The sequence below is a fragment of the Corythoichthys intestinalis genome, unplaced genomic scaffold (genome assembly GCF_030265065.1).
Source record: "Corythoichthys intestinalis isolate RoL2023-P3 unplaced genomic scaffold, ASM3026506v1 HiC_scaffold_26, whole genome shotgun sequence".
Taxonomy (NCBI): Eukaryota; Metazoa; Chordata; class Actinopteri; order Syngnathiformes; family Syngnathidae; genus Corythoichthys; species Corythoichthys intestinalis.
The window spans coordinates 1,882,726-1,909,089 of record NW_026651595.1 but is presented as its reverse complement, the minus strand read 5'-3'; the positions used below and the strand labels follow the sequence as shown (position 1 = coordinate 1,909,089).

The window sequence follows — 26,364 nt, the reverse complement described above, 5'->3', positions numbered from 1 at the left end:
GAGTCGATACCTTGCACAAAACTGCTCCAAAAAGTCTCTTGCATGCGTATTCCAAACCCAACAGGAAATCGGGTATTTTGGATTGAATGTGAAATTTTTATCGATTTACAGTGTGCATATTTTACACCTTGGCACCTAGGGAATTAGTTTGATCATTCTCAAAATTGGCGAGACTGTTCATGAGGCATATGAAATCTTAAGTTATCAAAATGGTGTGTTTTCATTCACGGGCCTGACCTAGGCGGGGTGCCAAAGTCGGCCATTTTTTCGCCAAAACACCGAATTCGGAAAATTACTGATAACTCCATCATACAACGTTCAATCTATTTTAAATCTGGCATGTGTGTGAGGTATACCAGCCTGAGCAGGACTGGATTGAAAATTTACCATTTGTGCCTGGCGCCTCCTAGTGGGAACAGGAAATGCCCTTTTTTACGGGACACACTCCTCCTCTAAAGGGAAAAAATCAATCTACCTCAAACATGCTTAAGGGAAGCCTCAAGACCTGTCTTCAGGTGCCTGATGAAAAATATTGAAGTTTCGTTGAAGCGGAGGGGTCCAAACAGGAAAGTGAAAATGACTGTCAACAATTTTTCTCTCCAAAAACTTTGAACAGTCATAACACGGCAGATATACAACATATCTGCGCCAAACTTCCCGTGCTTGTTGAGAGTCATACCCTGAAGGGCCTTGTAGGTGTCATTTGCATCAACCCTACAGCGCCAACTAGTGGCAATAGAAAGTCACTCGTTTTTCCAATACATGTCCAGTTCTCTTCAGGTTGGTCATTGTAGTTTCAAGACCTATTAAAATACGTATTTACGGCCCATGTCCACGTGTCTCTGTCTGTTGCCGTGACGACCCTTTGTTCGCCATTTAAAGGAAATATTTTTTTTCAGAGACTCAGGCAGTTTATAGAGCCACAATATTTGGCACGCTTGGTCGAATTGGCCCAGTTAGAAGATTAATTTTGGTTTTGAATAAGGGCTTGGCTGCACAGCTCAGTAGTGGCTCCTTTTTTGTAGTACTCTCTCCAATAGGGGTTTTTATCTCTTGGGTGTGTGAATGTAAATAGGCGACTTTCGAGCATGTTAGGTTCTAATGAGATGATTAGAGAGGAGGATCTGCCACCACCCTGACCTGCACACAGTCCGAGTTGCGTGACGTCCGAGTTGCGCTAGATTGCGAGGGCCCGTTCAGTCCTGCTTGCAGGCCTAGTTATTCTTCTTTTTTCATGGCAAATGAAAATGGCCAATTTGGAGGCCTGAACATGCACGAAAAGTCACCAAAATTTGCACATACGTGCAGATTCGCGTAAATTTCGATAATCTTGCGTCGTTTTGAAAAAATGTCAAAAAATGGCTCAGTGGCGCCCCCTTGACCCTTAAAATTTTCAAAAAGGCATCTCCTCTCAGGTTTTCAACGTAGAGCAATGAAATTTGGGGAGTAGATACCTTATGCCTAACTGTTCAAAAAAGCCTCTTGCACCCATATTCCAAATTCGACAGGAAATCGGGTATTTTGGATCGAATGTGAAATTTTTTCGGTTCACAGTTGGAGTTTACGTTTGGAGGCTTGAACATGCACGAAAACTCACCAAAATTTGCACATACATTCAACTTTGCGTAAATTTTGATAATCTACAAAAAAATTTAACAAAATGGCTCAGTGGCGCCCCCTTGAAATTTTCAAAAAGGCCTCTCCTGTTAGGTTTTTTCAACGTAGAACGATGAAATTTGGTGAGTCGATACATTGTGTAAAACTGCTCCAAAAAGTCTCTTGCACCTATATTCCAAACCCAACAGGAAGCCGGAAATTTTGGATCAAATGTGAAATTTTATCGATTTACATTTGAGACCTTGTCGCTGAAGAAAATAGTTGGATCGTCTTCAAAATTGGTCAGATTATTCAGGAGACATATGAGATCTTAAGTTTTCAAAATGGTGAGTTTTCATCCAAGGGTCTGGCCTGGGCGTGGTCCCAAAGTCGGCCATTTTTAGGCAAAATACCAAATTCAGAAAATGATTAAAAACTCCGTGATCCAACGTTCAATCTTTTTCATTTCTAGCATGTTTATGAGATATCCCAGCCTGAACACGACTGCATTGAAATATTACCCATTAGGCCTGGCGCCCCTAGTGGAAACAGGAAATGGCCTTCTTTACGAGACAGGCTCCTCCTCCAAGGGAAAAAAATCTATTGACCTCAAACCTGTTTCAGGGGAGCCTCAAGACATGTGTTCAGGTGCCTGATGAAAAATATTGAGGTTTCGTTGAAGCGGAGAGGTCCAAACTGGAAGTGAAAATGACCGTCAACAATTTGTCTCGCCAAAAACTTTGAACAATAGTAACTCGGCAGATATGCAACATATCTGCGCCAAACTTTCCGTGTTTGTTGAGAGTCATACCCTGAAGGTTCTTGTAGGGGTCATTTGCATCAACTCTACAGTGCCAACTAGTGGCGACAGAAAGAAGTTTTAAAAAAGGCCTTTCCTATTGGGTTTTTTCAACATAGAGCAAGGAAATTTGGGGAGTAGATACCTTATGCAAAACTGCTCCAAAAAGTCTCTTGCACCCATATTCCAAATCCAACAGGAAATCGGGTATTTTGGATCGAATGTGAAATTTTCATGGGTTCACAGTAAGAGTTAACATTTGGAGGCTTGAATATGCATAAAAACTCACCAAAATTTGCACATACATGCGGCTTTGCATAACGTTCGATAATCTTGCAACGTTACGAAAACATGTAACAAAATGGCTCAGTGGCGCCCCCTTGAAATTTTCAAAAAGGCCTCTCCATTTAGGTTTTTTCAACGTAGAGGGATGAAATTCGGAGAGTCGATACCTTGTACAAAACTGCTCCAAAAAGTCTCTTGCATGCGTATTCCAAACCCAACAGGAAATCGGGTATTTTGGATTGAATGTGAAATTTTTATCGATTTACAGTGTGCACATTTTACACCTTGGCACCTAGGGAATTAGTTTGATCATTCTCAAAATTGGCGAGACTGTTCATGAGGCATATGAAATCTTAAGTTATCAAAATGGTGTGTTTTCATTCACGGGCCTGACCTGGGCGGGGTGCCAAAGTCGGCCATTTTTTCGCCAAAACACCGAATTCGGAAAATGACGGATAACTCCCTCATACAACGTTCAATCTATTTTAAATCTGGCATGTGTGTGAGGTATACCAGCCTGAGCAGGACTGGATTGAAAATTTACCATTTGTGCCTGGCGCCTCCTAGTGGGAACAGGAAATGTCCTTTTTTACGGGACACACTCCTCCTCTAAAGGGAAAAAATCAATCTACCTCAAAGCTGCATAAGGGAAGCCTTAAGACCTGTCTTCAGGTGCCTGATGAAAAATATTGAAGTTTCGTTGAAGCGGAGGGGTCCAAACAGGAAAGTGAAAATGACTGTCAACAATTTTTCTCTCCAAAAACTTTGAACAGTCATAACTCGGCAGATATAGAACATATCTGCGCCAAACTTCCCGTGCTTGTTGAGAGTCATACCCTGATGGGCCTTGTAGGGGTCATTTGCATCAACTCTACAGCGCCAACTAGTGGCAATAGAAAGTCACTCGTTTTTCCAATACATGTCCAGTTCTTTTCAGGTTGGTCATTGTAGTTTCAAGACCTATTAAAATACTTATTTACGGCACATGTCCACGTGTCTCTATCTGTTGCCGTGACGACCCTTTGTTCGCCATTTAAAGGAAATATTTTTTTTCAGAGACTCAGGCAGCTTATAGAGCCACAATATTTGGCACACTTGGTCGAATTGGCCCAGTTAGAAGATTAATTTGGTTTTGAATAAGGGCTTGGCTGCACAGCTTAGTAGTTGCTCCTTTTTTGTAGTACTCTCTCCAAGAGGGTTTTTTATCTCTTGGGTGTGGTAATGTAAATAGGCGACTTTCGTGCATGTTAGGTTCTAATGAAATGATTAGAGAGGAGGATCTGCCACCACCCTGACCTGCACACAGTCCGAGTTGCGTGACGTCCGAGTTGCGCTAGATTGCGAGGGCCCGTTCAGTCCTGCTTGCAGGCCTAGTTAGGGCCCGAGCACTAGACGTGCGAAGGCCCTATTGTTTTGCAAAGGATTATTATTATTATTATTATTATTATTATTATTATTATTATTATTATTCTTTTTTCAGGGCAAATGAAAATGGCCAATTTGGAGGCCTGAACATGCACGAAAAGTCACCAAAATTTGCACATACGTGCCGCTTCGCGTAAATTTCGATAATCTTGTGTCGTTTTGAAAAAATGTCAAAAAATGGCTCAGTGGCGCCCCCTTTACCCTTAAAATTTTCAAAAAGGCCTCTCCTCTCAGGTTTTCAACGTAGAGCAATGAAATTTGGGGAGTAGATACCTTATGCCTAACTGTTCAAAAAAGCCTCTTGCACCCATATTCCAAATCCAACAGGAAATCGGATATTTTGGATCAAATGTGAAATTTTTATCGGTTCACAGTTGGGGTTTACATTTGGAGGCCTGAACATGCACGAAAACTCACCAAAATTTGCACATACATGCAACTTTGCGTAAATTTTGATAATCTACAAAAAAATTTAACAAAATCGCTCAGTGGCGCCCCCTTGAAATTTTCAAAAAGGCCTTTCCTATTAGGTTTTTTCAACGTAGAACGATGAAATTTGGCGAGTCGATACATTGTGCAAACCTGCTCCAAAAAGTCTCTTGCACCCATATTCCAAATCCAACAGGAAGTCGGAAATTTTGGATCAAATGTGAAATTTTATCGATTTACATTTGAGACCTTGTCGCTGAAGAAAATAGTTGGATCGTCTTCAAAATTGGTCAGAGTATTCAGGAGACATATGAGATCTTAAGTTTTCAAAATGGTGTGTTTTCACTCAAGGGTCGGGCCTGGGCGTGGTCCCAAAGTCGACCATTTTTGGGCAAAATACCAAATTCAGAAAATGATTAAAAACTCCGTGATACAACGTTCAATCTTTTTCATTTCTAGCATGTATATGAGATATCCCAGCCTGAACACGACTGCATTGAAATATTACCCATTAGGCCTGGCGCCCCCTAGTGGGAACAGGAAATGGCCTTCTTTACGAGACAGGCTCCTCCTCCAAGGGAAAAAAATCTATTGACCTCAAACCTGTTTCAGGGGAGCCTCAAGACATGTGTTCAGGTCCCTGATAAAAAATATTGAGGTTTCGTTGAAGCGGAGAGGTCCAAACTGGAAGTGAAAATGACCGTCAACAATTTGTCTCGCCAAAAATTTTGAACAGTCATAACTCGGCAGATATGCAACATATCTGCACCAAACTTTCCGTGTTTGTTGAGAGTCATACCCTGAAGGTTCTTGTAGGGGTCATTTGCATCAACTCTACAGTGCCAACTAGTGGCGAAAGAAAGAAGTTTTAAAAAAGGCCTTTCCTATTGGGTTTTTTCAACATAGAGCAAGGAAATTTGGGGAGTAGATACCTTATGCAAAACTGCTCCAAAAAGTCTCTTGCACCCATATTCCAAATCCAACAGGAAATTGGGTATTTTGGATCGAATGTGAAATTTTCATGGGTTCACAGTAAGAGTTTACATTTGGAGGCTTGAATATGCATAAAAACTCACCAAAATTTGCACATACATGCGGCTTTGGATAACGTTCGATAATCTTGCAACGTTACGAAAAAATTTAACAAAATGGCTCAGTGGCGCCCCCTTGAAATTTTCAAAAAGGCCTCTCCATTTAGGTTTTTCTAACATAGAGTGATGAAATTTGGAGAGTCAAAACTTTGTGCAAAACTGCTCCAAAAAGTCTCTTGCACACACATTCCAAATCCTACAGGAAATCGGGTATTTTGGATTGAATGTGAACTTTTTATCGATTTACAGTGTGCACATTTTACACCTTGGCACCTAGGGAATTAGTTTGATCATTCTCAAAATTGGTGAGACTGTTCATGAGGCATATGAAATCTTAAGTTATAAAAATGGTGTGTTTTCATTCACGGGCCTGACCTGGGCGGGGCGCCAAATTCTTCCATTTTTTCGCCAAAACACCGAATTCGGAAAATGACTGATAACTCCCTCATACAACCTTCAATCTATTTTAAATCTGGCATGTGTGTGAGGTATAACAGCCTGAGCAGGACTGGATTGAAAATTTACCATTTGTGCCTGGCGCCTCCTAGTGGGAACAGGAAATGCCCTTTTTTACGGGACACACTCCTCCTCTAAAGGGAAAAAATCAATCTACCTCAAACCTGTATAAGGGAAACCTTAAGACCTGTCTTCAGGTGCCTGATGAAAAATATTGAAGTTTCGTTGAAGCGGAGGGGTCCAAACAGGAAAGTGAAAATGACTGTCAACAATTTTTCTCTCCAAAAACTTTGAACAGTCATAACTCGGCAGATATACAAGATATCTGCGCCAAACTTCCCGTGCTTGTTGAGAGTCATACCCTGAAGGGCCTTGTAGGGGTCATTTGCATCAACCCTACAGCGCCAACTAGTGGCGATAGAAAGTCACTCGTTTTTCCAAAACATGTCCAGTTCTTTTCATGTTGGTCATTGTAGTTTCAAGACCTATTAAAATACTTATTTACGGCCAATGTCCACGTGTCTTTGTCTGTTGCCGTGACGACCCTTTGTTCGCCATTTAAAGGAAATCTTTTTTTTCAGAGACTCAGGCAGCTTATAGAGCCACAATATTTGGCACACTTGGTCGAATTGGCCCAGTTAGAAGATTAATTTTGGTTTTGAATAAGGGCTTGGCTGCACAGCTCAGTAGTGGCTCCTTTTTTGTAGTACTCTCTCCAATAGGAGTTTTTATCTCTTGGGTGTGGGAATGTAAATAGGCGATTTTCGAGCATGTTAGGTTCTAATGAGATGATTAGAGAGGAGGATCTGCCACCACCCTGACCTGCACACAGTCCGAGTTGCGTGACGTCCGAGTTGCGCTAGATTGCGAGGGCCCGTTCAGTCCTGCTTGCAGGCCTAGTTATTATTATTATTCTTCTTTTTTCATGGCAAATGAAAATGGCCAATTTGGAGGCCTGAACATGCACGAAAAGTCACCAAAATTTGCACATACGTGCAGATTCGCGTAAAATTTGATAATCTTGCGTCGTTTTGAAAAAATTTCAAAAAATGGCTCAGTGGCGCCCCCTTGACCCTTAAAATTTTCAAAAAGGCCTCTCCTCTCAGGTTTTCAACGTAGAGCGATGAAATTTGGGGAGTAGATACCTTATGCCTAACTGTTCAAAAAAGCCTCTTGCACCCATATTCCAAATCCGACAGGAAATCGGATATTTTGGATCAAATGTGAAATTTTTTCGGTTCACAGTTGGAGTTTACGTTTGGAGGCCTGAACATGCACGAAAACTCACCAAAATTTGCACATACATGCAACTTTGCGTAAATTTTGATAATCTACAAAAAAATTTAACAAAATCGCTCAGTGGCGCCCCCTTGAAATTTTCAAAAAGGCCTTTCCTATTAGGTTTTTTCAACGTAGAACGATGAAATTTGGTGAGTCGATACATTCCGTAAAACTGCTCCAAAAAGTCTCTTGCACCTATATTCCAAATCCAACAGGAAGTCGGAAATTTTGGATCAAATGTGAAATTTCATCGATTTACATTTGAGACCTTGTCGCTGAAGAAAATAGTTGGATCGTCTTCAAAATTGGTCAGACTATACAGGAGACATATGAGATCTTAAGTTTTCAAAATGGTGAGTTTTCATCCAAGGGTCTGGCCTGGGCGTAGTCCCAAAGTTGGCCATTTTTGGGCAAAACACCAAATTCAGAAAATGATGAAAAACTCCGTGATACAACGTTCAATCTTTTTCATTTCTAGCAAGTATATGAGATATCCCAGCCTGAACACGACTGCATTGAAATTTTACCCATTAGGCTTGGCGCCCCCTAGTGGGAACAGGAAATGGCCTTCTTTACGAGACAGGCTCCTCCTCCAAGGGAAAAAAATCTATTGACCTTAAACCTGTTTCAGGGGAGCCTCAAGACATGTGTTCAGGTGCCTAATGAAAAATATTGAGGTTTTGTAGAAGCGGAGAGGTCCAAACTGGAAGTGAAAATGACAGTCAACAATTTGTCTCGCCAAAAACTTTGAACAGTCATAACTCGGCAGATATACAACATATCTGCGCCAAACTTCCCGTGTTTGTTGAGAGTCATACCCTGAAGGTTCGTGTAGGGGTCATTTGCATCAACTCTACAGTGCCAACTAGTGGCGACAGAAAGAAGTTTTAAAAAAGGCCTTTCCTATTGGGTTTTTCCAACATAGAGTGAGGAAATTTGGGGAGTTGATACCTTATGCAAAACTGCTCCAAAAAGTCTCTTGCACCCATTTTCCAAATCCAACAGGAAATCGGGTATTTTGGATCAAATGTGAAATTTTTATCGGTTAACAGTAGGAGTTTACATTTGGAGGCTTGAACATGCACGAAAACTCACAAAAATTTCGACATACATGCGGCTTTGCATAACGTTCAATAATCTTGCAACGTTACGAAAAAATGTAACAAAATGGCTCAGTGGCGCCCCCTTGAAATTTTCAAAAAGGCCTCTCCATTTAGGTTTTTTCAACGTAGATGGATGAAATTCGGAGAGTCAATACCTTGTACAAAACTGCTCCAAAAAGTCTCTTGCATGCGTATTCCAAACCCAACAGGAAATCGGGTATTTTGGATTGAATGTGAATTTTTTATCGATTTACAGTGTGCACATTTTACACCTTGGCACCTAGGGAATTAGTTTGATCATTCTCAAAATTGGCGAGACTGTTCATGAGGCATATGAAATCTTAAGTTATCAAAATGGTGTGTTTTCATTCACGGGCCTGACCTGGGCGGGGTGCCAAAGTCGGCCATTTTTTCGCCAAAACACCGAATTCGGAAAATGACTGATAACTCCCTCATACAACGTTCAATCTATTTTAAATCTGCCATGTGTGTGAGGTATACCAGCCTGAGCAGGACTGGATTGAAAATTTACCATTTGTGCCTGGCGCCTCCTAGTGGGAACAGGAAATGCCCTTTTTTACGGGACACACTCCTCCTCTAAAGGAAAAAAATCAATCGACCTCAAACCTGCACAAGGGAAGCCTTAAGACCTGTCTTCAGGTGCCTGATGAAAAATATTGAAGTTTCGTTGAAGCGGAGGGGTCCAAACAGGAAAGTGAAAATGACTGTCAACAATTTTTCTCTCCAAAAACTTTGAACAGTCATAACTCGGCAGATATACAAGATATCTGCGCCAAACTTCCCGTGCTTGTTGAGAGTCATACCCTGAAGGGCCTTGTAGGGGTCATTTGCATCAACCCTACAGCGCCAACTAGTGGCGATAGAAAGTAACTCGTTTTTCCAAAACATGTCCAGTTCTTTTCATGTTGGTCATTGTAGTTTCAAGACCTATTAAAATACTTTTTTACGGCCCATGTCCACGTGTCTCTGTCTGTTGCCGTGATGACCCTTTGTTCGCCATTTAAAGGAAATATTTTTTTTCAGAGACTCAGGGAGCTTATAGAGCCACAATAGTTGGCACACTTGGTCGAATTGGCCCAGTTAGAAGATTAATTTTGGTTTTGAATAAGGGCTTGGCTGCACAGCTCAGTAGTGGCTCCTTTTTTGTAGTACTCTCTCCAATAGGGGTTTTTATCTCTTGGGTGTGGGAATGTAAATAGGCGACTTTCGAGCATGTTAGGTTCTAATGAGATGATTAGAGAGGAGGATCTGCCACCACCCTGACCTGCACACAGTCCGAGTTGCGTGACGTCCGAGTTGCGCTAGATTGCGAGGGCCCGTTCAGTCCTGCTTGCAGGCCTAGTTATTATTATTATTATTATTATTCTTTTTTCAGGGCAAATGAAAATGGCCAATTTGGAGGCCTGAACATGCACGAAAAGTCACCAAAATTTGCACATACGTGCGGCTTTGCGTAAATTTCGATAATCTTGTGTCGTTTTGAAAAAATGTCAAAAAATGGCTCAGTGGCGCCCCCTTGACCCTTAAAATTTTCAAAAAGGCCTCTCCTCTCAGGTTTTCAACGTAGAGCAATGAAATTTGGGGAGTAGATACCTTATGCCTAACTGTTCAAAAAAGCCTCTTGCACCCATATTCCAAATCCAACAGGAAATCGGATATTTTGGATCAAATGTGAAATTTTTATCGGTTCACAGTTGGAGTTTACATTTGGAGGCCTGAACATGCACGAAAACTCACCAAAATTTGCACATACATGCAACTTTGCGTAAATTTTGATAATCTACAAAAAAATTTAACAAAATGGCTCAGTGGCGCCCCCTTGAAATTTTCAAAAAGGCCTTTCCTATTAGGTTTTTTCAACGTAGAACGATGAAATTTGGCGAGTCGATACATTGTGCAAAACTGCTCCAAAAAGTCTCTTGCACCCATATTCCAAACCCAACAGGAAGCCGGAAATTTTGGATCAAATGTGAAATTTTATCGATTTACATTTGAGACCTTGTCGCTGAAGAAAATAGTTGGATCGTCTTCAAAATGGGTCAGACTATTCAGGAGACATATGAGATCTTAAGTTTTCAAAATGGTGAGTTTTCACTCAAGGGTCTGACCTGGGCGTGGTCCCAAAGTCGGCCATTTTTGGGCAAAATACCAAATTCAGAAAATGATTAAAAACTCCGTGATACAACGTTCAATCTTTTTCATTTCTAGCATGTATATGAGATATCCCAGCCTGAACACGACTGCATTGAAATATTACCCATTAGGCCTGGCGCCCCCTAGTGGGAACAGGAAATGGCCTTCTTTACGAGACAGGCTCCTCCTCCAAGGGAAAAAAATCTATTGACCTCAAACCTGTTTCAGGGGAGCCTCAAGACATGTGTTCAGGTCCCTGATGAAAAATATTGAGGTTTCGTTGAAGCGGAGAGGTCCAAACTGGAAGTAAAAATGACCGTCAACAATTTGTCTCGCCAAAAATTTTGAACAGTCATAACTCGGCAGATATGCAACATATCTGCGCCAAACTTTCCGTGTTTGTTGAGAGTCATACCCTGAAGGTTCTTGTAGGGGTCATTTGCATCAACTCTACAGTGCCAACTAGTGGCGACAGAAAGAAGTTTTAAAAAAGGCCTTTCCTATTGGGTTTTTTCAACATAGAGCAAGGAAATTTGGGGAGTAGATACCTTATGCAAAACTGCTCCAAAAAGTCTCTTGCACCCATATTCCAAATCCAACAGGAAATCAGGTATTTTGGATCGAATGTGAAATTTTCATGGGTTCACAGTAAGAGTTTACATTTGGAGGCTTGAATATGCATAAAAACTCACCAAAATTTGCACATACATGCGGCTTTGGATAACGTTCGATAATCTTGCAACGTTACGAAACAATTTAACAAAATGGCTCAGTGGCGCCCCCTTGAAATTTTCAAAAAGGCCTCTCCATTTAGGTTTTTCTAACATAGAGTGATGAAATTTGGAGAGTCAAAACTTTGTGCAAAACTGCTCCAAAAAGTCTCTTGCACACACATTCGAAATCTTACAGGAAATCGGGTATTTTGGATTGAATGTGAACTTTTTATCGATTTACAGTGTGCACATTTTACACCTTGGCACCTAGGGAATTAGTTTGATCATTCTCAAAATTGGTGAGACTGTTCATGAGGCATATGAAATCTTAAGTTATAAAAATGGTGTGTTTTCATTCACGGGCCTGACCTGGGCGGGGCGCCAAATTCTTCCATTTTTTCGCCAAAACACCGAATTCGGAAAATGACTGATAACTCCCTCATACAACGTTCAATCTATTTCAAATCTGGCATGTGTGTGAGGTATACCAGCCTGAGCAGGACTGGATTGAAAATTTACCATTTGTGCCTGGCGCCTTCTAGTGGGAACAGGAAATGCCCTTTTTTACGGGACACACTCCTCCTCTAAAGGGAAAAAATCAATCTACCTCAAACCTGCATAAGGGAAACCTTAAGACCTGTCTTCAGGTGCCTGATGAAAAATATTGAAGTTTCGTTGAAGCGGAGGGGTCCAAACAGGAAAGTGAAAATGACTGTCAACAATTTTTCTCTCCAAAAACTTTGAACAGTCATAACTCGGCAGATATACAAGATATCTGCGCCAAACTTCCCGCGCTTGTTGAGAGTCATACCCTGAAGGGCCTTGTAGGGGTCATTTGCATCAACCCTACAGCGCCAACTAGTGGCGATAGAAAGTCACTCGTTTTTCCAAAACATGTCCAGTTCTTTTCATGTTGGTCATTGTAGTTTCAAGACCTATTAAAATACTTTTTTACGGCCCATGTCCATGTGTCTCTGTCTGTTGCTGTGACGACCCTTTGTTCGACATTTAAAGGAAATATTTTTTTTCAGAGACTCAGGGAGCTTATAGAGCCACAATAGTTGGCACACTTGGTCGAATTGGCCCAGTTAGAAGATTAATTTTGGTTTTGAATAAGGGCTTGGCTGCACAGCTCAGTAGTGGCTCCTTTTCTGTAGTACTCTCTCCAATAGGGGTTTTTATCTCTTGGGTGTGGGAATGTAAATAGGCGACTTTCGAGCATGTTAGGTTCTAATGAGATGATTAGAGAGGAGGATCTGCCACCACCCTGACCTGCACACAGTCCGAGTTGCGTGACGTCCGAGTTGCGCTAGATTGCGAGGGCCCGTTCAGTCCTGCTTGCAGGCCTAGTTTATTATTGTTATTTATATGTTTTTTGTACTTTAATAAAGAATTTAAGTGTTCCAAAATGTTTTTGTGAATTAATAAGCGTCACCAAAAATGTAATCGCTAGATTGGTTTAAAAAAAGAAAAAAAGGGGGAAAAACATGATTAGAATAGTCGACTTATCTGGAGAGAAATAGTCGTTTCGGATATCCTGATAGTTTTGTGGGATTTTTCGTGTTCGAAAGGCGAGGAAGAGACTTGGAAGAGCCGCTCAGTTCAGGTTAGCATGTAGTGTAGCTCTCACACCTACTGTTTTGTCTACGCTACACATTACAAGTTATGCACCAAAATGCATTTATTTAGTACGACAGGGCTAAATTACTGCCGACTTTTTGCACCCCCCGAACGGTATTTTTTGCCACCGGAGTTAGTCCGGCTCTTGTCATTTCCCTGCCCCGGCTTCGGAGTCAGAGGAAAGAGCTTAAACTAAACAGGAGGCGTAAGAGTGACATGCTAACCCGAACCGAACGGCTCTTCCAAGTCTTTTCCTCGCCTTTTGAAAACGAAAAATCACACAAAACTCCCCGACTCGTGTTATACACGGCGGCGGGGTTGATTGTCTTCACCAATCGGCCAGCCCCCTGCGGCGAGCAAGTTTCGGCTCGTCGTTCTGCATCGGCCCCGGCAGGCAGGCAGTACTCTTTGCTGGAACATAGAGGGGGAATGAACGCCGAAAATGGCGCATTCTCGGTGGACAAACCAGCCGACGTCGGAGCGAGTGGCTGTCCAAGCCGAGTATAGCACAAAGAGGACCGAGGGGGGATAGAAGTCTGGACACAATCAAGAACCGGAGATGAGAGCGGGGGCCTCTCCGAGCCCAAGCCGAGGATAGTGCTCTCTTGGCAGGCACACAAAGGGGGTAGAGAGTGGTGGAAGTCTGTATACAATCGAGAACCGCAAAGGAGAGTACGTGGCTGCCCGAGCACGGAGGCTAATGGGCCGGCGACCATGGTGTGCGACAAGTCGTTGGCCGAGTGGTCTTCTCGGTTGACAGGGAGCATTGTCACCCACAAAATTCAAGCCACCTCCTTATTAAGACGTTTGCCATGATCCCAGTATTTGACATCACATAAAACATGAAGCTTACTCAATCATCTGTCCAATGGTTTCTTGATTGTCGGACTTGTTTTGCCCATTCTTCAGCATCTTTTGGAAATCCAAAAAGCCTTACACCTCTCTCTGTTGTAGGAACAACATCCTGCAGTACATTGGGTCGGTGTGATGTGAAAAATAAACAAATAAGCCGCAAAATCGGCTGAATCAGCAATCCTTCTACATACGATAGAAATGGCCGTATTGTGAGATGATTAGTCCATTGGCGTCACATTAGTTTTCTTCCTCAATCCGAGTCTGTGGCCGCAAGTTTCTCATTTTCATAGCGCGGGATTAAAAAAATTGAATAAATATATCGATCGCTTCGAAGCGGACCATTTCATTCAGGAGCATAAAATACTAATATGAATAATGATGTGAAATAAACATGCTTTTTTTCTGTCACATGCACTTTAAAGACTCATTTCTCGTCATCTGCGCTTTGCCACATTGTTGTACAGTGGGGAGAACAAGTATTTGATACACTGCCAATTTTGCTGGTTTTCCCACTTGCAAAGCATGTAGAGGTCCGTAATTTGTATCATAAGTTCTCTTCAACTGTGAGGGACGGAATCTAATACAAAAAAACAGAAAATCACAATGTATGATTTTTAAATAATAAATTTGCATTTAATTGCATGAAATAAGTATTTGATACATCACAAAAATCGAACTGAATATTTGGTACAGAAACCTTTGTTTGCTATTACAGATACCAAACATTTCCTGTAGTCCTTGACAAGGTTTGCACGCACTGCAGCAGGGATTTTGGCCCACTCCTCCATGCAGATCTTCTCCAGAGCCTTCAGGTTTCAGGGCTGCTGCCGGGCAACACGTACTTTCAGCTCCCTCCATAGATTTTCTATCGGGTTCAGATCTGGTGACTGGCTAGGCCACTCAGAGACCTTAAGATGCTTCTTACGGAGCCACTCTTTAGTTGCCTTGGCTGTGTGCTTTGGGTCGTTGTCATGCTGAAAGACCCAGCCACGACCCATCTTCAGGGCTCTAACTGAAGGAAGGAGGTTGTCAGCCAAGATCAGGCGATACATAGCCCCATCCATCCTCCCCTCAATACGGTGCAGTCGTCCTGTACCCTTGGCAGAGAAGCAGCTCCAAAAAATGATGTTTCCTCCTCCATGTTTCACAGTTGGGATGGTGTTCTTGGGGTTGTACTCATCCTTCTTTTTCCTCCAAACACGACGAGCCGAGTTTAGACCAAAAAGTTCAATTTTGGTCTCATCCGACCACACGACCTTCTCCCATTGCTCCTCTGGATCATCCAGATGGTCAGTGGCAAACTTCAGCCGTGTCTGGACATGCACTGGCTTCAGCAGCGGGACCTTGCATGCGCTGTAGGATTTTAATCCATGACGGCGTCATGTGTTTCCAATGGTTTTCTTCGAGACTGTGGTTCCAGCTCTCTTCAGGTCATTGACCAGGTCCTGCCGTGTAGTTCTTGGCTGATCCCTCACCTTCCTCATGATCAGTGATGCCCCACGAGGTGAGATCTTGCATGGAGCCCCAGAACGAGGCAGATTGACCGTCAACTTGAACTTCTTCCATTTTCTAATAATCACTCCAACAGTTGTTACCTTCTCACCAAGCTGCTTGCTTATTTTCCTGTAGCCCATCCCAGCCTTGTGCAGGTCTATTATTTTATCCCTGATGTCCTTACACAGCTCTTTGGTCTTGGCCATTGTGGAGAGGTTGGAGTTTGTTTGTTTGAGCATGTGAACTGGTGTCTTTTATACAGGTAACAAGTTCAAACAGGTGCAGTTACTTCCGGTAATGAGTGGAGAACAGGAGGGGTTCTTAAAAAAGAACTAAGAGCCGAAATATTTACTAGTTGGTAATGTATCAAATACTTATTTCATGCAGTTAAATACAAATTTATTATTTAAAAATTATACAATGTTATTTTCTGGATTTTTGTATTAGATTCCGTCCCTCACAGTTGAAGAGAATTTATGATACAAATTACAGACCTCTACATGTCTTGCAAGTGGGAAAACCAGCAAAATCGGCAGTGTATCAAATACTTGTATAATTATATTATTATTATTATATTATTAAAAACTTTTTTAAATTAAATTTGTTAGGATCATGGAAGCTCCCACTTGGGAAAATATATACATATATCCTGTATATACAGTGCCTTGCAAAAGTATTCAACCTTTCGCCACATTTCAGGCTTCAAACATAAAGGTATGAAATTTAATTTTTTTGTCAAGAATCAACAACAAGTGGGACACAATCGTGAAGTGGAACAACATTTATTGGATAATTTAAACTTTTTTAACAAATAAAAAACTGAAAAGTGGGGCGTGCAATATTATTCGGCCCCTTTACTTTCAGTGCAGCAAACTCACTCCAGAAGTTCAGTGAGGATCTCTGAATGATCCAATGTTGTCCTAAATGACCGATGATGATAAATAGAATCCACCTGTGTGTAATCAAGTCTCCGTATAAATACACCTTCTCTGTGATAGTCTCAGGGTTCTGTTTAAAGTGCAGAGAGCATTATGAAAACCAAGGAACACACCAGGCAGGTCCGAGATACTGTTGTGGAGAAGTTTAAAGCCGGATTTGGATACAAAAAGATTTCCCAAGCTTTAAACATCTCAAGGAGCACTGTGCAAGCCATCATATTGAAATGGAAGGAGCATCAGACCACTGCAAATCTACCAAGACCCGGCCGTCCTTCCAAACTTTCTTCTCAAACAAGGAGAAAACTGATCAGAGATGCAGCCAAGAGGCCCATGATCACTCTGGATGAACTGCAGAGATCTACAGCTGAGGTGGGAGAGTCTGTCCATAGGACAACAATCAGTCGTACACTGCACAAATCTGGCCTTTATGGAAGAGTGGCAAGAAGAAAGCCATTTCTCAAAGATATCCATAAAAAGTCTCGTTTAAAGTTTGCCACAAGCCACCTGGGAGACACACCAAACATGTGGAAGAAGGTGCTCTGGTCAGATGAAACCAAAATTGAACTTTTTGGCCACAATGCAAAACGATATGTTTGGCGTAAAAGCAACACAGCTCATCACCCTGAACACACCATCCCCACTGTCAAACATGGTGGTGGCAGCATCATGGTTTGGGCCTGCTTTTCTTCAGCAGGGACAGGGAAGATGGTTAAAATTGATGGGAAGATGGATGCAGCCAAATACAGGAACATTCTGGAAGAAAACCTGTTGGTATCTGCACAAGACCTGAGACTGGGACGGAGATTTATCTTCCAACAGTACAGTGATCCAAAACATAAAGCCAAATCTACAATGGAATGGTTAAAAAATAAACGTATCCAGGTGTTAGAATGGCCAAGTCAAAGTCCAGACCTGAATCCAATCGAGAATCTGTGGAAAGAGCTGAAGACTGCTGTTCACAAACACTCTCCATCCAACCTCACTGAGCTCGAGCTGTTTTGCAAGGAAGAATGGGCAAGAATGTCAAAATTGATAGAAACATACCCCAAGCGACTTGCAGCTGTAATTGGAGCAAAAGGTGGCGCTACAAAGTATTAACGCAAGGGGGCCGAATAATATTGCACGCCCCACTTTTCAGTTTTTTATTTGTTAAAAAAGTTTAAATTATCCAATAAATTTTGTTCCACTTCACGATTGTTGATTCTTGACAAAAAATTAAAATTTTATATCTTTGTTTGAAGCCTGAAATGTGGCGAAAGGTTGCAAGGTTCAAAGGGGCCGAATACTTTCGCAAGGCACTGTACATAATATAGTAAAAATATATATATGGAAACAGCACTGGCCTGCTTACTGTAATCCATGACTGCCCTAATGTTAGTTACTTTATATTATAAACTATTATTGTGTACATGGATGTAGTATACTATAAAATTAATACAAAATTATCTAATTTTTGTTACTGTGAGTATGTGTGCCTTTCATTCAAAATAATTGTGGTAATATTTCAGTGTGCCCTTTATCTATTTTCAGGTTAAAACAAAAGTTGAACAGTTTTTCCCCTCCCCCCAAAATGCGGAATGTACACCAGAAAAAGCATCTGAACTCACAGAAAGTATTCTGAAAATGGTTGTCCGGGACATTGCAATTCATTTTAACATTTAACAATGACAATAACAACGCAGTGTTTCCCCTAGGATTTTTTGAAGCTGCGATGGTGGGCTGCATCGGAGTCGGGCTGCCCATGTCGTGCCACGGCAAAATTGTGTCATATCATGACTTTATTTTTTCACATTTTGTTTCCCAAAAAGAACCATAACAAAGATCTATTTGAAATATTTCGTGAGCCAGGCTAATGTCGTATATCTCAGCTATGGTTCATGTACGTAAAATGCGTAGCTGATTACAGTTACATTACCCTACGTAATAATACGACTGTTTTACCTCGTAGCAATAGTATGACTTACATTTCATAGTCTTTCTTTTTCTTTTTCTTTGGCCCTAATATGTACTACATTAACACAACAATGATAGTACTTCTGTTAATGGACCAGTGGCGTAGGTTTGCATAGGGACGTTAGGGACATATCACTAGGAACTTTTCAGGATGCTCAAATTGCCCCCACCAATTTTTAAGCAACATTTTTGTATTATATAAAGAGCTCAGCTATAGAGGTCATTTAGATTGTCTTCACATGTTTTGTAAGAATAGAATTGACCCTACCATTATTAAGTCAATTACTTTCCGATGTTCAGACTTACACTGACACCATTTTTTTCCCCTCAAACGCACGTTTGATTGGTAGTTGACTAAATTCCCTTGTTTTCAATCTACTACAAATAAGTGAAATTATCTGCCAGTGCTTCAAGTAAATTTTACTCAGATTTCTTGAAATAAGATTATTTTCAGATAGCTATTTTTTAAACACACTTCTTTTAAGCAAAAAAAAAAAAAAATTTTTTTTCGTCAGTAATATTCTTAATTCAGCAAGTGATATTGTTCAAAACATTATTTGAAAGCATTTTCCCCCTTGATTTTGGTGAAAAATGGCCAACCTTTATATGTATGGGTTTAATAAGAACAAATGGTAATATTTACCTAAAGTAAATTGAATAATCTGACCCATTAATCTGTTAACTAGTCATTAACACTCAAAACAAGATGGAGAAAATTATTCGATAGATTTCAGAAAAATCATCGCATTAAAACGTTCTAAATTTGCAGTGTGATAGTTGGTACATCAATACAGATTTATTTTTGCATTCATCATTTAGCCTATCAATTAATTAGGTTCAAATTGGTGGTGAGAAATGTAGCTCTGACCCCCGTTCACGCAATCGGTTGGGTCTTATTACGGTAATGTCCGTCCCCAGCAAAAAGTGTACATGCAGGTTATGCTGTTATATCGTTCGTACCAATATTGAGACCAAACCTACACCCTTTAATGGATCCATTTCAAGGAGTAGTGGGAAATTCTAATGGCCGTGTAAAGAGATCTACTAGTTTCGGTGAGAAGGTAAATATTTTTTTGTTGTTTTTCGTGAACTACATTTCCACACAAACGCACATTGAGGTACCAATTAGCTCAGCAAGGAGAAGTATAAGAGTCATTTTTCGAGTGTCCCCAAGCTCGCGAAACGTTGATAAAAAGAGCGCACTTATCAAGGTTTCGTCAGCCGTGATTGCGTATATCCGTCCGCCGAAACAGCCTGGTAGCAGATATAATGCTAAGTACGCCGGCCCCTCTGCTATTGAACGCGTTGTTGATATTAGCGCGGTGGCGCTCTCCCCTCCGCCTCTCGGCGCAATTTCATTCAAACGTGCCGTTCCGTCCAAGACGGCCGTCCACTGCTTACTTTTGCCGAAAAGTCCGATCCAAAATATTTTAATGCCCCGGATGGGCGGAAGAAGGAGAGGAGTCTGTATTGGCTTACCCACTTTGTTGTGGCGACAATAATAAAGAATAACAATAACAAAATAACAGCGGGCTTCCGTGACATTCGACTGCTATCTCGCTTCCCTCTACGTCACAGCTCTTCCTCCGACCGTCTCTTAAGGGGGCCTTGCAGAGTTACGGACATTACAATATACAATGAATAGGTTGCCGCTGAAACCTTCACACTAGGCTGCCGCTAGTTTGACACGGCCTAAATTTTTTTTTTTTTTTTTTTTAAACATCTCTTTTGCACGGCGTGGCGGCTTTTATTTTGGTGTGGCGGTGCGCCACAATAATTGATATGTAGCAGAAACCCTGCAATATAGACAATTACATACCACAAAAAGGGTAAGAATTGTTTTGACTCATGTTAAAAAGGTGAAGTTACAGTGTTTCCGTTTACATTTTTTTGCACTAGTTAATGCCAGCAGCATTTGAACTCATTGTTTGTAATTTATTATTGATATTTATGTTATTTATTTATATGTTAAGAAAGAATTTAGGTGTTCCAAAATGTTTTTATGTGAATTAATAAGCTTTAACAAAAAATTCAATATTAAAGTAGTTGAACAAAAAAAAAAAAAACATTATTAGAGTAGTCGACTAATCGTAAAACTAGTCAGCTGACTAATGTAGAGGAAATTAGTCGTTTGGGACAGCCCTAATTATTGCAGGTATTATTATTAATATTACTAATATTATTATTCCGATTTTTATTCATAATGTATTTGTTTTCCGCTTTGTAATTGCGATTTGTAACAGCAGTATTTATTAAGGATGTAGTGTAGGTTTTTGGGCTGTGGAACGAATTAATGGAATTATAACACATTATATGAGAAAATCCTGCTTGACATACGACCATTTCGACTTGCAAACAAGGTCTGGAACAAATTGACTTCGTATGTAGATGTACCACTGTACTTCCAAATCGCGGACATGTTGGCTGTGAGCCAGGCGTGTTTGCAAGACGGCATCAGCCAGCGTGGTGCTTCTCGCCGTGTTTTGATGACACCATCACAAGAGAACTAAGGTTCGACACACTATTCAGTGGTAAACATGCGGTCCTCAAAACATTTAAATGGAAAATGCATTTTTAGCCATTTTTGGCTGATAATTTTCGGTGCTGAATTTTTGGTGACAATTCTATTTGAAACAATGTCTCTTGCGTGTCAAAATGAAATGTCACATTTTTTCACACTTTTATTTCTTGAATACTTTTTAAAACCCTTTGATGCGCGTATATTTGTCAGTCTCGTTCGTCATTAAATCAGCAGTTTTCAGTGTCCACCTTTCTCTGACTCACGGGTCACGGGTGTAAACAATGCTCTTGCTGCAAATAAATGGCTACTCCTTCCACCTGAAGGATGAGGGCATGTCAATTCACGATGACTACCAGCCAATCGGCGCGTTGTTGTCATGGGACTGACTGCCCATATTGCATCTCATACGTGCAGGCACATACACTTTCTCGCTCTCTCGGCCATTCTAAACTCACGACCTGCTAGCTGGATAGACAGTCCATAAAAAGTATCTTTTGTTTTCTTTTGTCTTGCAGGTTTCAGAAAATATCTTGGCACTGAGCGGCAGGAGCCAGAATCTTCTGGCGTCAAAGAGGATGTTGAGCTCTCCCAAATCAAACAGGAGGCCCCTTCACAGCGAGAGAGAGAAGAACTACTTCCTTTCATAAAAGAGGAGGAAGAGCTGCCATCCCTTAAAGGGGAGGAAGATATCACTCGGTCGACTGGTGAGCCCGTCAGCAGACGGGGGGTGCCTCCAAGCGGCAGCAGCAGCAGCTCAACAGAAGGATTGCGAGCGGACGGTTTAATCGCTCCACTATCAGATAGCGAAGATGCCATGTCACACTCGCCTGACAGTGATGATGATGATGATGATGATGAAGGTCATAAGAAAGCTCACAGAGATAACAAACTCTGCAAATGCTCCTTTGCTAACAACTATACTTGTCGTAGGCATATGGGGACCCAGACTGGTGAGAAACATTTGTCCTGTTCATTTTGTGGTCAAACGTTCACTCTAAGGGATCACTTAAAAACACACGCAAGAACCCACACTGGAGAAAAACCTTTTTCCTGCTTAGTATGTAGCCAAATGTTTGCACGGAAAGATGACCTGACACGTCACACAAGGACCCACACTGGAGACAAACCGTTTTCCTGCTCAGTTTGCTGTCAGGCGTTCACTCTAAGGCATCATTTAAAAACACACGCAAGAACCCACACTGGAGAAAAACCTTTTTCCTGCTCAGTTTGTGGCCAAAAATTTGCACGTAGAGACGACTTGACACGTCACACAAGAACCCACACTGGAGACAAACCGTTTTCCTGCTCAGTTTGTGGTCAAAGATTCGCTCAGAAGGAACACTTAACACAACACACGAGAACCCACAGTGGAGAAAAACCTTTTGCCTGCTCAGTTTGTTGCCAAAGATTCCCACAGAAGGCATGCTTAAATCGTCACACAAGAACCCACACTGGAGAAAAACCTTTTCCCTGCACAGTTTGTGGCCGAAGATTCTCTATAAAGGCCAACTTGAAAATGCACAGCATCACCCACACTGGGGAAAAACCTTTTTACTGCTCAGTTTGTGACCGAGGGTTCACTCGGAAGGATCGGTTTGAGAGACACGTGTGTGTTGGTGTGAGAACCAGTAACCAATAACTGTTTTGACTGTCATCCATGCTGGCTTCATTAGACTGCATGCAGGATGATTGTACTCTGTAGACCTTCCTCAAATCCTGTTGAGGATAAGCACTTTTGATGCCTTACATCTCCTTTGTCCAAACCTTGTATTGATACGCAACCACACTATTCTCAAAAGTTTTGGCTCACCTGATTAACTCTCAGGTTAATTGGCATGATTTATATAATACATTATAATTTATATTTGAAACAGTAGACTCCAAAGTACAAAAATACAAAATAATTCATGAATAATTAATTAGATAAATATGGAAAATTACAATGTTCAATATTGCAAAAAAATATTAATAAAATAATTGGCTCACAAATTGTTTTTTTCGGGGGAGGATTATGTATTATTTAAAAAATTAATACTATTACTACTTCTGTGCAGTGCGCATCTTTAATAACTCGTGATTGACTGACATATTCAAGCAAAGTGAATATGAAAATGAAATAGTAAATCATAGTAAAGATGAAATGGTATATATGGCCAAAGAAATGACCTCAACTGGTGCGCAACCCTTAGAGTCTTTCACACCTTTCAGAAAAGGGCAAAAAAATACGGGCCACTAAAAAAGTATACAAAAAATATATTACTAATTGAAAGACGAATTTTCTGACATCTGCCAAATTCTTGAATTTGACCCTAGCACAATAGATGTTACACCAGTTTCTAATATTGGGAAGAAAATGTTGCACTGGCACTCTCTTGAGAGCTCCATATGCAGTTCTCTTCCACGTCTGCATTTGGCCACTATGAAAGTTTTGTAAATGCAAAAAGCACTGTTGTCTTTTTTTTTTCTTGACAATTTTTTTGGGAGAGGACTGCATCAATATTGAGATTCAAAAGGAAAGACATATTCATCGCAGCAGAAATACTCATCTTTAAAAATATGTATCACTGTTCTGACATGTAATAGTGGAGAAAAAGGTTAATAAAACCAAGTACAGGGTTCCCGCGGGTCTTTAAAAAGTCTTAAATTTAATAGAAAATTTTATTAGGTATTAAATTTCCAGATGATGCGTTTAATGCCAGTGAAATCACGGTAGTATATCGTACAACTCTGAATGGTGTGTATTTGATTTATTAATGGTTGTGCACTAAATACCAGAGTTTAGGAATAATATGTGAAACAGTACGTTGTCCGTAACCTCAGCGTACGTCAGCGACTTGAGTTGTCGCCCAATGCTATTGTTATCCGCGGTTGTAGAGGTGAAGTTTAAATTTATGGATGGAAGATGGTTTATTTAAGAGGTGGTTAGCCCCTGGTGAAAATAACAACAGTGCCGGGTACAAAGTCTTGAAAAAAAAGACTTTTTCATTAGGGGCAGTGGGGGTCAAACCCTTTGAGTCGCACGAGAGGAGAAAAACACCTGCGATCTGTAGCAACAGTTCTGTGTTTACTGTGAAATAAAATTATTATTTTTTTCTTCACCAGAAATTGTTGCAACATGTTTTGGTCTTAAATGATATTTTTTAAGGTCTTAAAAATGTCACTTTAAAATGGTGCAAGAACCCTGCAAGAAGTGGCCGCCCAACAAGGAGCAGACATTTTCCATTACTATTACAAGTACTAGTACAAAGAATTGGAGGCACCGAGGCTTTCTGAAACAATGAACCACTTTTGACACGGTTACGCTAAATAGATTCACTGCTTTAAGGCATTTGACACACTGCAATAGAGCTCCATCTGCTGGATAAACCTGTTGTAAAAGCTTCATTCATGAGCCTCAGGCCCTCAGCATTACCTACAGTGGGTAGAACAAGTATTTGATACACTGCCAATGGGAAAACCCATTGGCAGTATATAAAATACTTGTTCTCCCCACTGTATATATGAAATACAAATGTCACTGGATGCCGTCCATCGTCTTGAACCATTGGATTGTGTCGTTCTTTTTAAGTCTGATTTGCACAATTAAAGTTGACCTTGTAAGTCTGTGTCACTGTTTTTGTCAATATGTGTTCAGTATTTTTAATATCTGACAATGCTACGGTCTTGTAAGTAGCTCGTCCTAGATGTAATCCACTATGTATTTTTCATAAGTATTACAGCACAGTCCTTGTGAACAAGTAAATTATTATAAGATGGAAATAACTGAGCCAAATGATCAAAACTTCCAATTTTGTCTAAAATAATTGGGGGCTTTCATGGGCTGCAGAAAGGTTTGTCAATTATTTTTATTTTTAAAAAAAAAAAAGTATACTTACAGTGCTTAGCTTCAATCTCCTCCAACTTTGGAGAAGACCCGCTCACATAGTACTGATGAGGAGCAGAAGTATTCGCTCCCCTTGTGATTTTGCAAGTTGACCCACTTAGAAAATAGGTAGAGGTCTGACATTTCAATCAGAGATGGATTTCCACGAGGGGGACAACCTACAAAAAAAAAAAAAAAGTATCATTTTTCAATAATTTATTTGTAATTTACTGGCGTTCATAAGTATTTGTACCCCTGAGAAAATCAGTGCTAATATTTAGCGCAGAAGCCTTTGTTTGCAATTACAGAGGTCAGACGTTCTGCAGTTCTTCACAGGTTTTCACATATGGAAACAAGGATTTTGTCCCATTCCTCCACAAAATAGTTTCTAGATCTGTCATGTTTCAGGGATGTTGTTGTGAATCACAAAGTTTCAGCTCCACCCAAAGATTTTCTATTGGATTGAGGTCTGGAGACTGGCTAGGCCACTCCAGAACCTTTTTACGTTTAACAGATCCACTCCTGTCAGCTTGGCTGTGGGCTTCAGATCATTGTCATGTTGGAAGATCCAGCCACGACTCATCTTCAAGTCTCTGAGGGAAGGAGGTTGTGGCTCAAAATCATCTGACCATGCATTTCACCATTCATCCTCTGCTTTATACAGCCCCAAAGCATGAAGTTTTCACACCCGCACTTCCCAGTGGGGATGGTGTTCTTGGGATTGTACTCATCCTTCTTTTTCCTCCACACATGACTTTCTTCCATGACCGCTCTGCATCATTCGGATGGTCCCTGGCAAACTTCAGGCGGGCCTTCACATCAAGGACGTAGGTTTGGTCTCAATGTTGGTAGGGACGATATAACAGCACATCCAGCATGTACACTTTTTGCTGAGGACAGGACATTAATAAGACCAAACAGACTGGGTGAACGCAATCAGGGCTCCATTTCTCAAGAACCTAATTAATTGATAGGCTAAATGATTAATGCAAAAATAAATCTGTATTGACTTATACTAACTTTTATTCTGCAAGTTTACAGTATAATGTAATCTGATCATTTTTCTAAATTCTAGTCAAGTAACTTTCTTCATCTTGAGTTTTAAAAGCCAGTTAACAGATTAATGTTTCAGATTCTTCCGCTTGCTTTTAGGAAATATTACCATTTGTTCATACTAAGCCCAAAAATCTAAAAGTCGGCCATTTTTCACCTAAATCAAGAAAAAAATGCTTTCAAATAATGTTTTGAACAATATCTATTCTTGAATTAAGAACATTTCTTACATTTATTTTCAAGATTAAATATAGAAGCTTTTTGCTCAAAATAAGTCTGTTAAGCTTATTTTCAGCTGGCTATTTTTCTTATTTCAAGAATTCTGAGAAAAATTTACTTGAAGCACTGGCAAACAATTTTACTTATTTCTAGTAGATTTACACAGATTCAAACCTTTGTTTTTAAAAACTACATAAACATTTGAAAACTTCCAGAATAAATGTCTGGATTTTAAAAGCACATTTAAATTGGGATGCAAAAAAAGTAAACATTTGTCTTAAAACCAGTCAAAATTGTCTGCCTAAATAAAAATTAGAGATAAGAAAAAAGAAAAAAAAAAACTTTTTAGTCAGGGAATAACAAAAATAAAAATGGAGCCTTCCTTCAGGAAAAACACTACTGTGTTTGTCCACAAGCACAGCCAAACTCCACATTTTTTACTATAACACAGTGGTGGGTGGGGTGGGGTGGGGGGTGGGTGGTTATCAGCCAAGCAAGCGTGCATTTGAGGAAAAAA

The 26,364-nt window shown here is 40.6% G+C and overlaps 1 protein-coding gene across 3 annotated transcripts in view; it reads left to right on the top strand.

Moving 5' to 3' along the window:
• LOC130911312 (zinc finger protein OZF-like) overlaps positions 1–24,455 on the top strand; it is a 76,169-nt gene extending 51,714 nt beyond the window's left edge. For all 3 annotated transcript variants that reach the window (XM_057829189.1, XM_057829190.1, XM_057829192.1), the window contains exon 3: positions 21,229–24,455. In XM_057829189.1, the coding sequence (XP_057685172.1) occupies positions 21,229–22,352 (1,124 nt within the window). In that variant the 3' untranslated portion in view covers positions 22,353–24,455. The remainder of the gene's footprint in view (positions 1–21,228) is intronic.
• Positions 24,456–26,364: the final 1,909 nt, after the last annotated feature.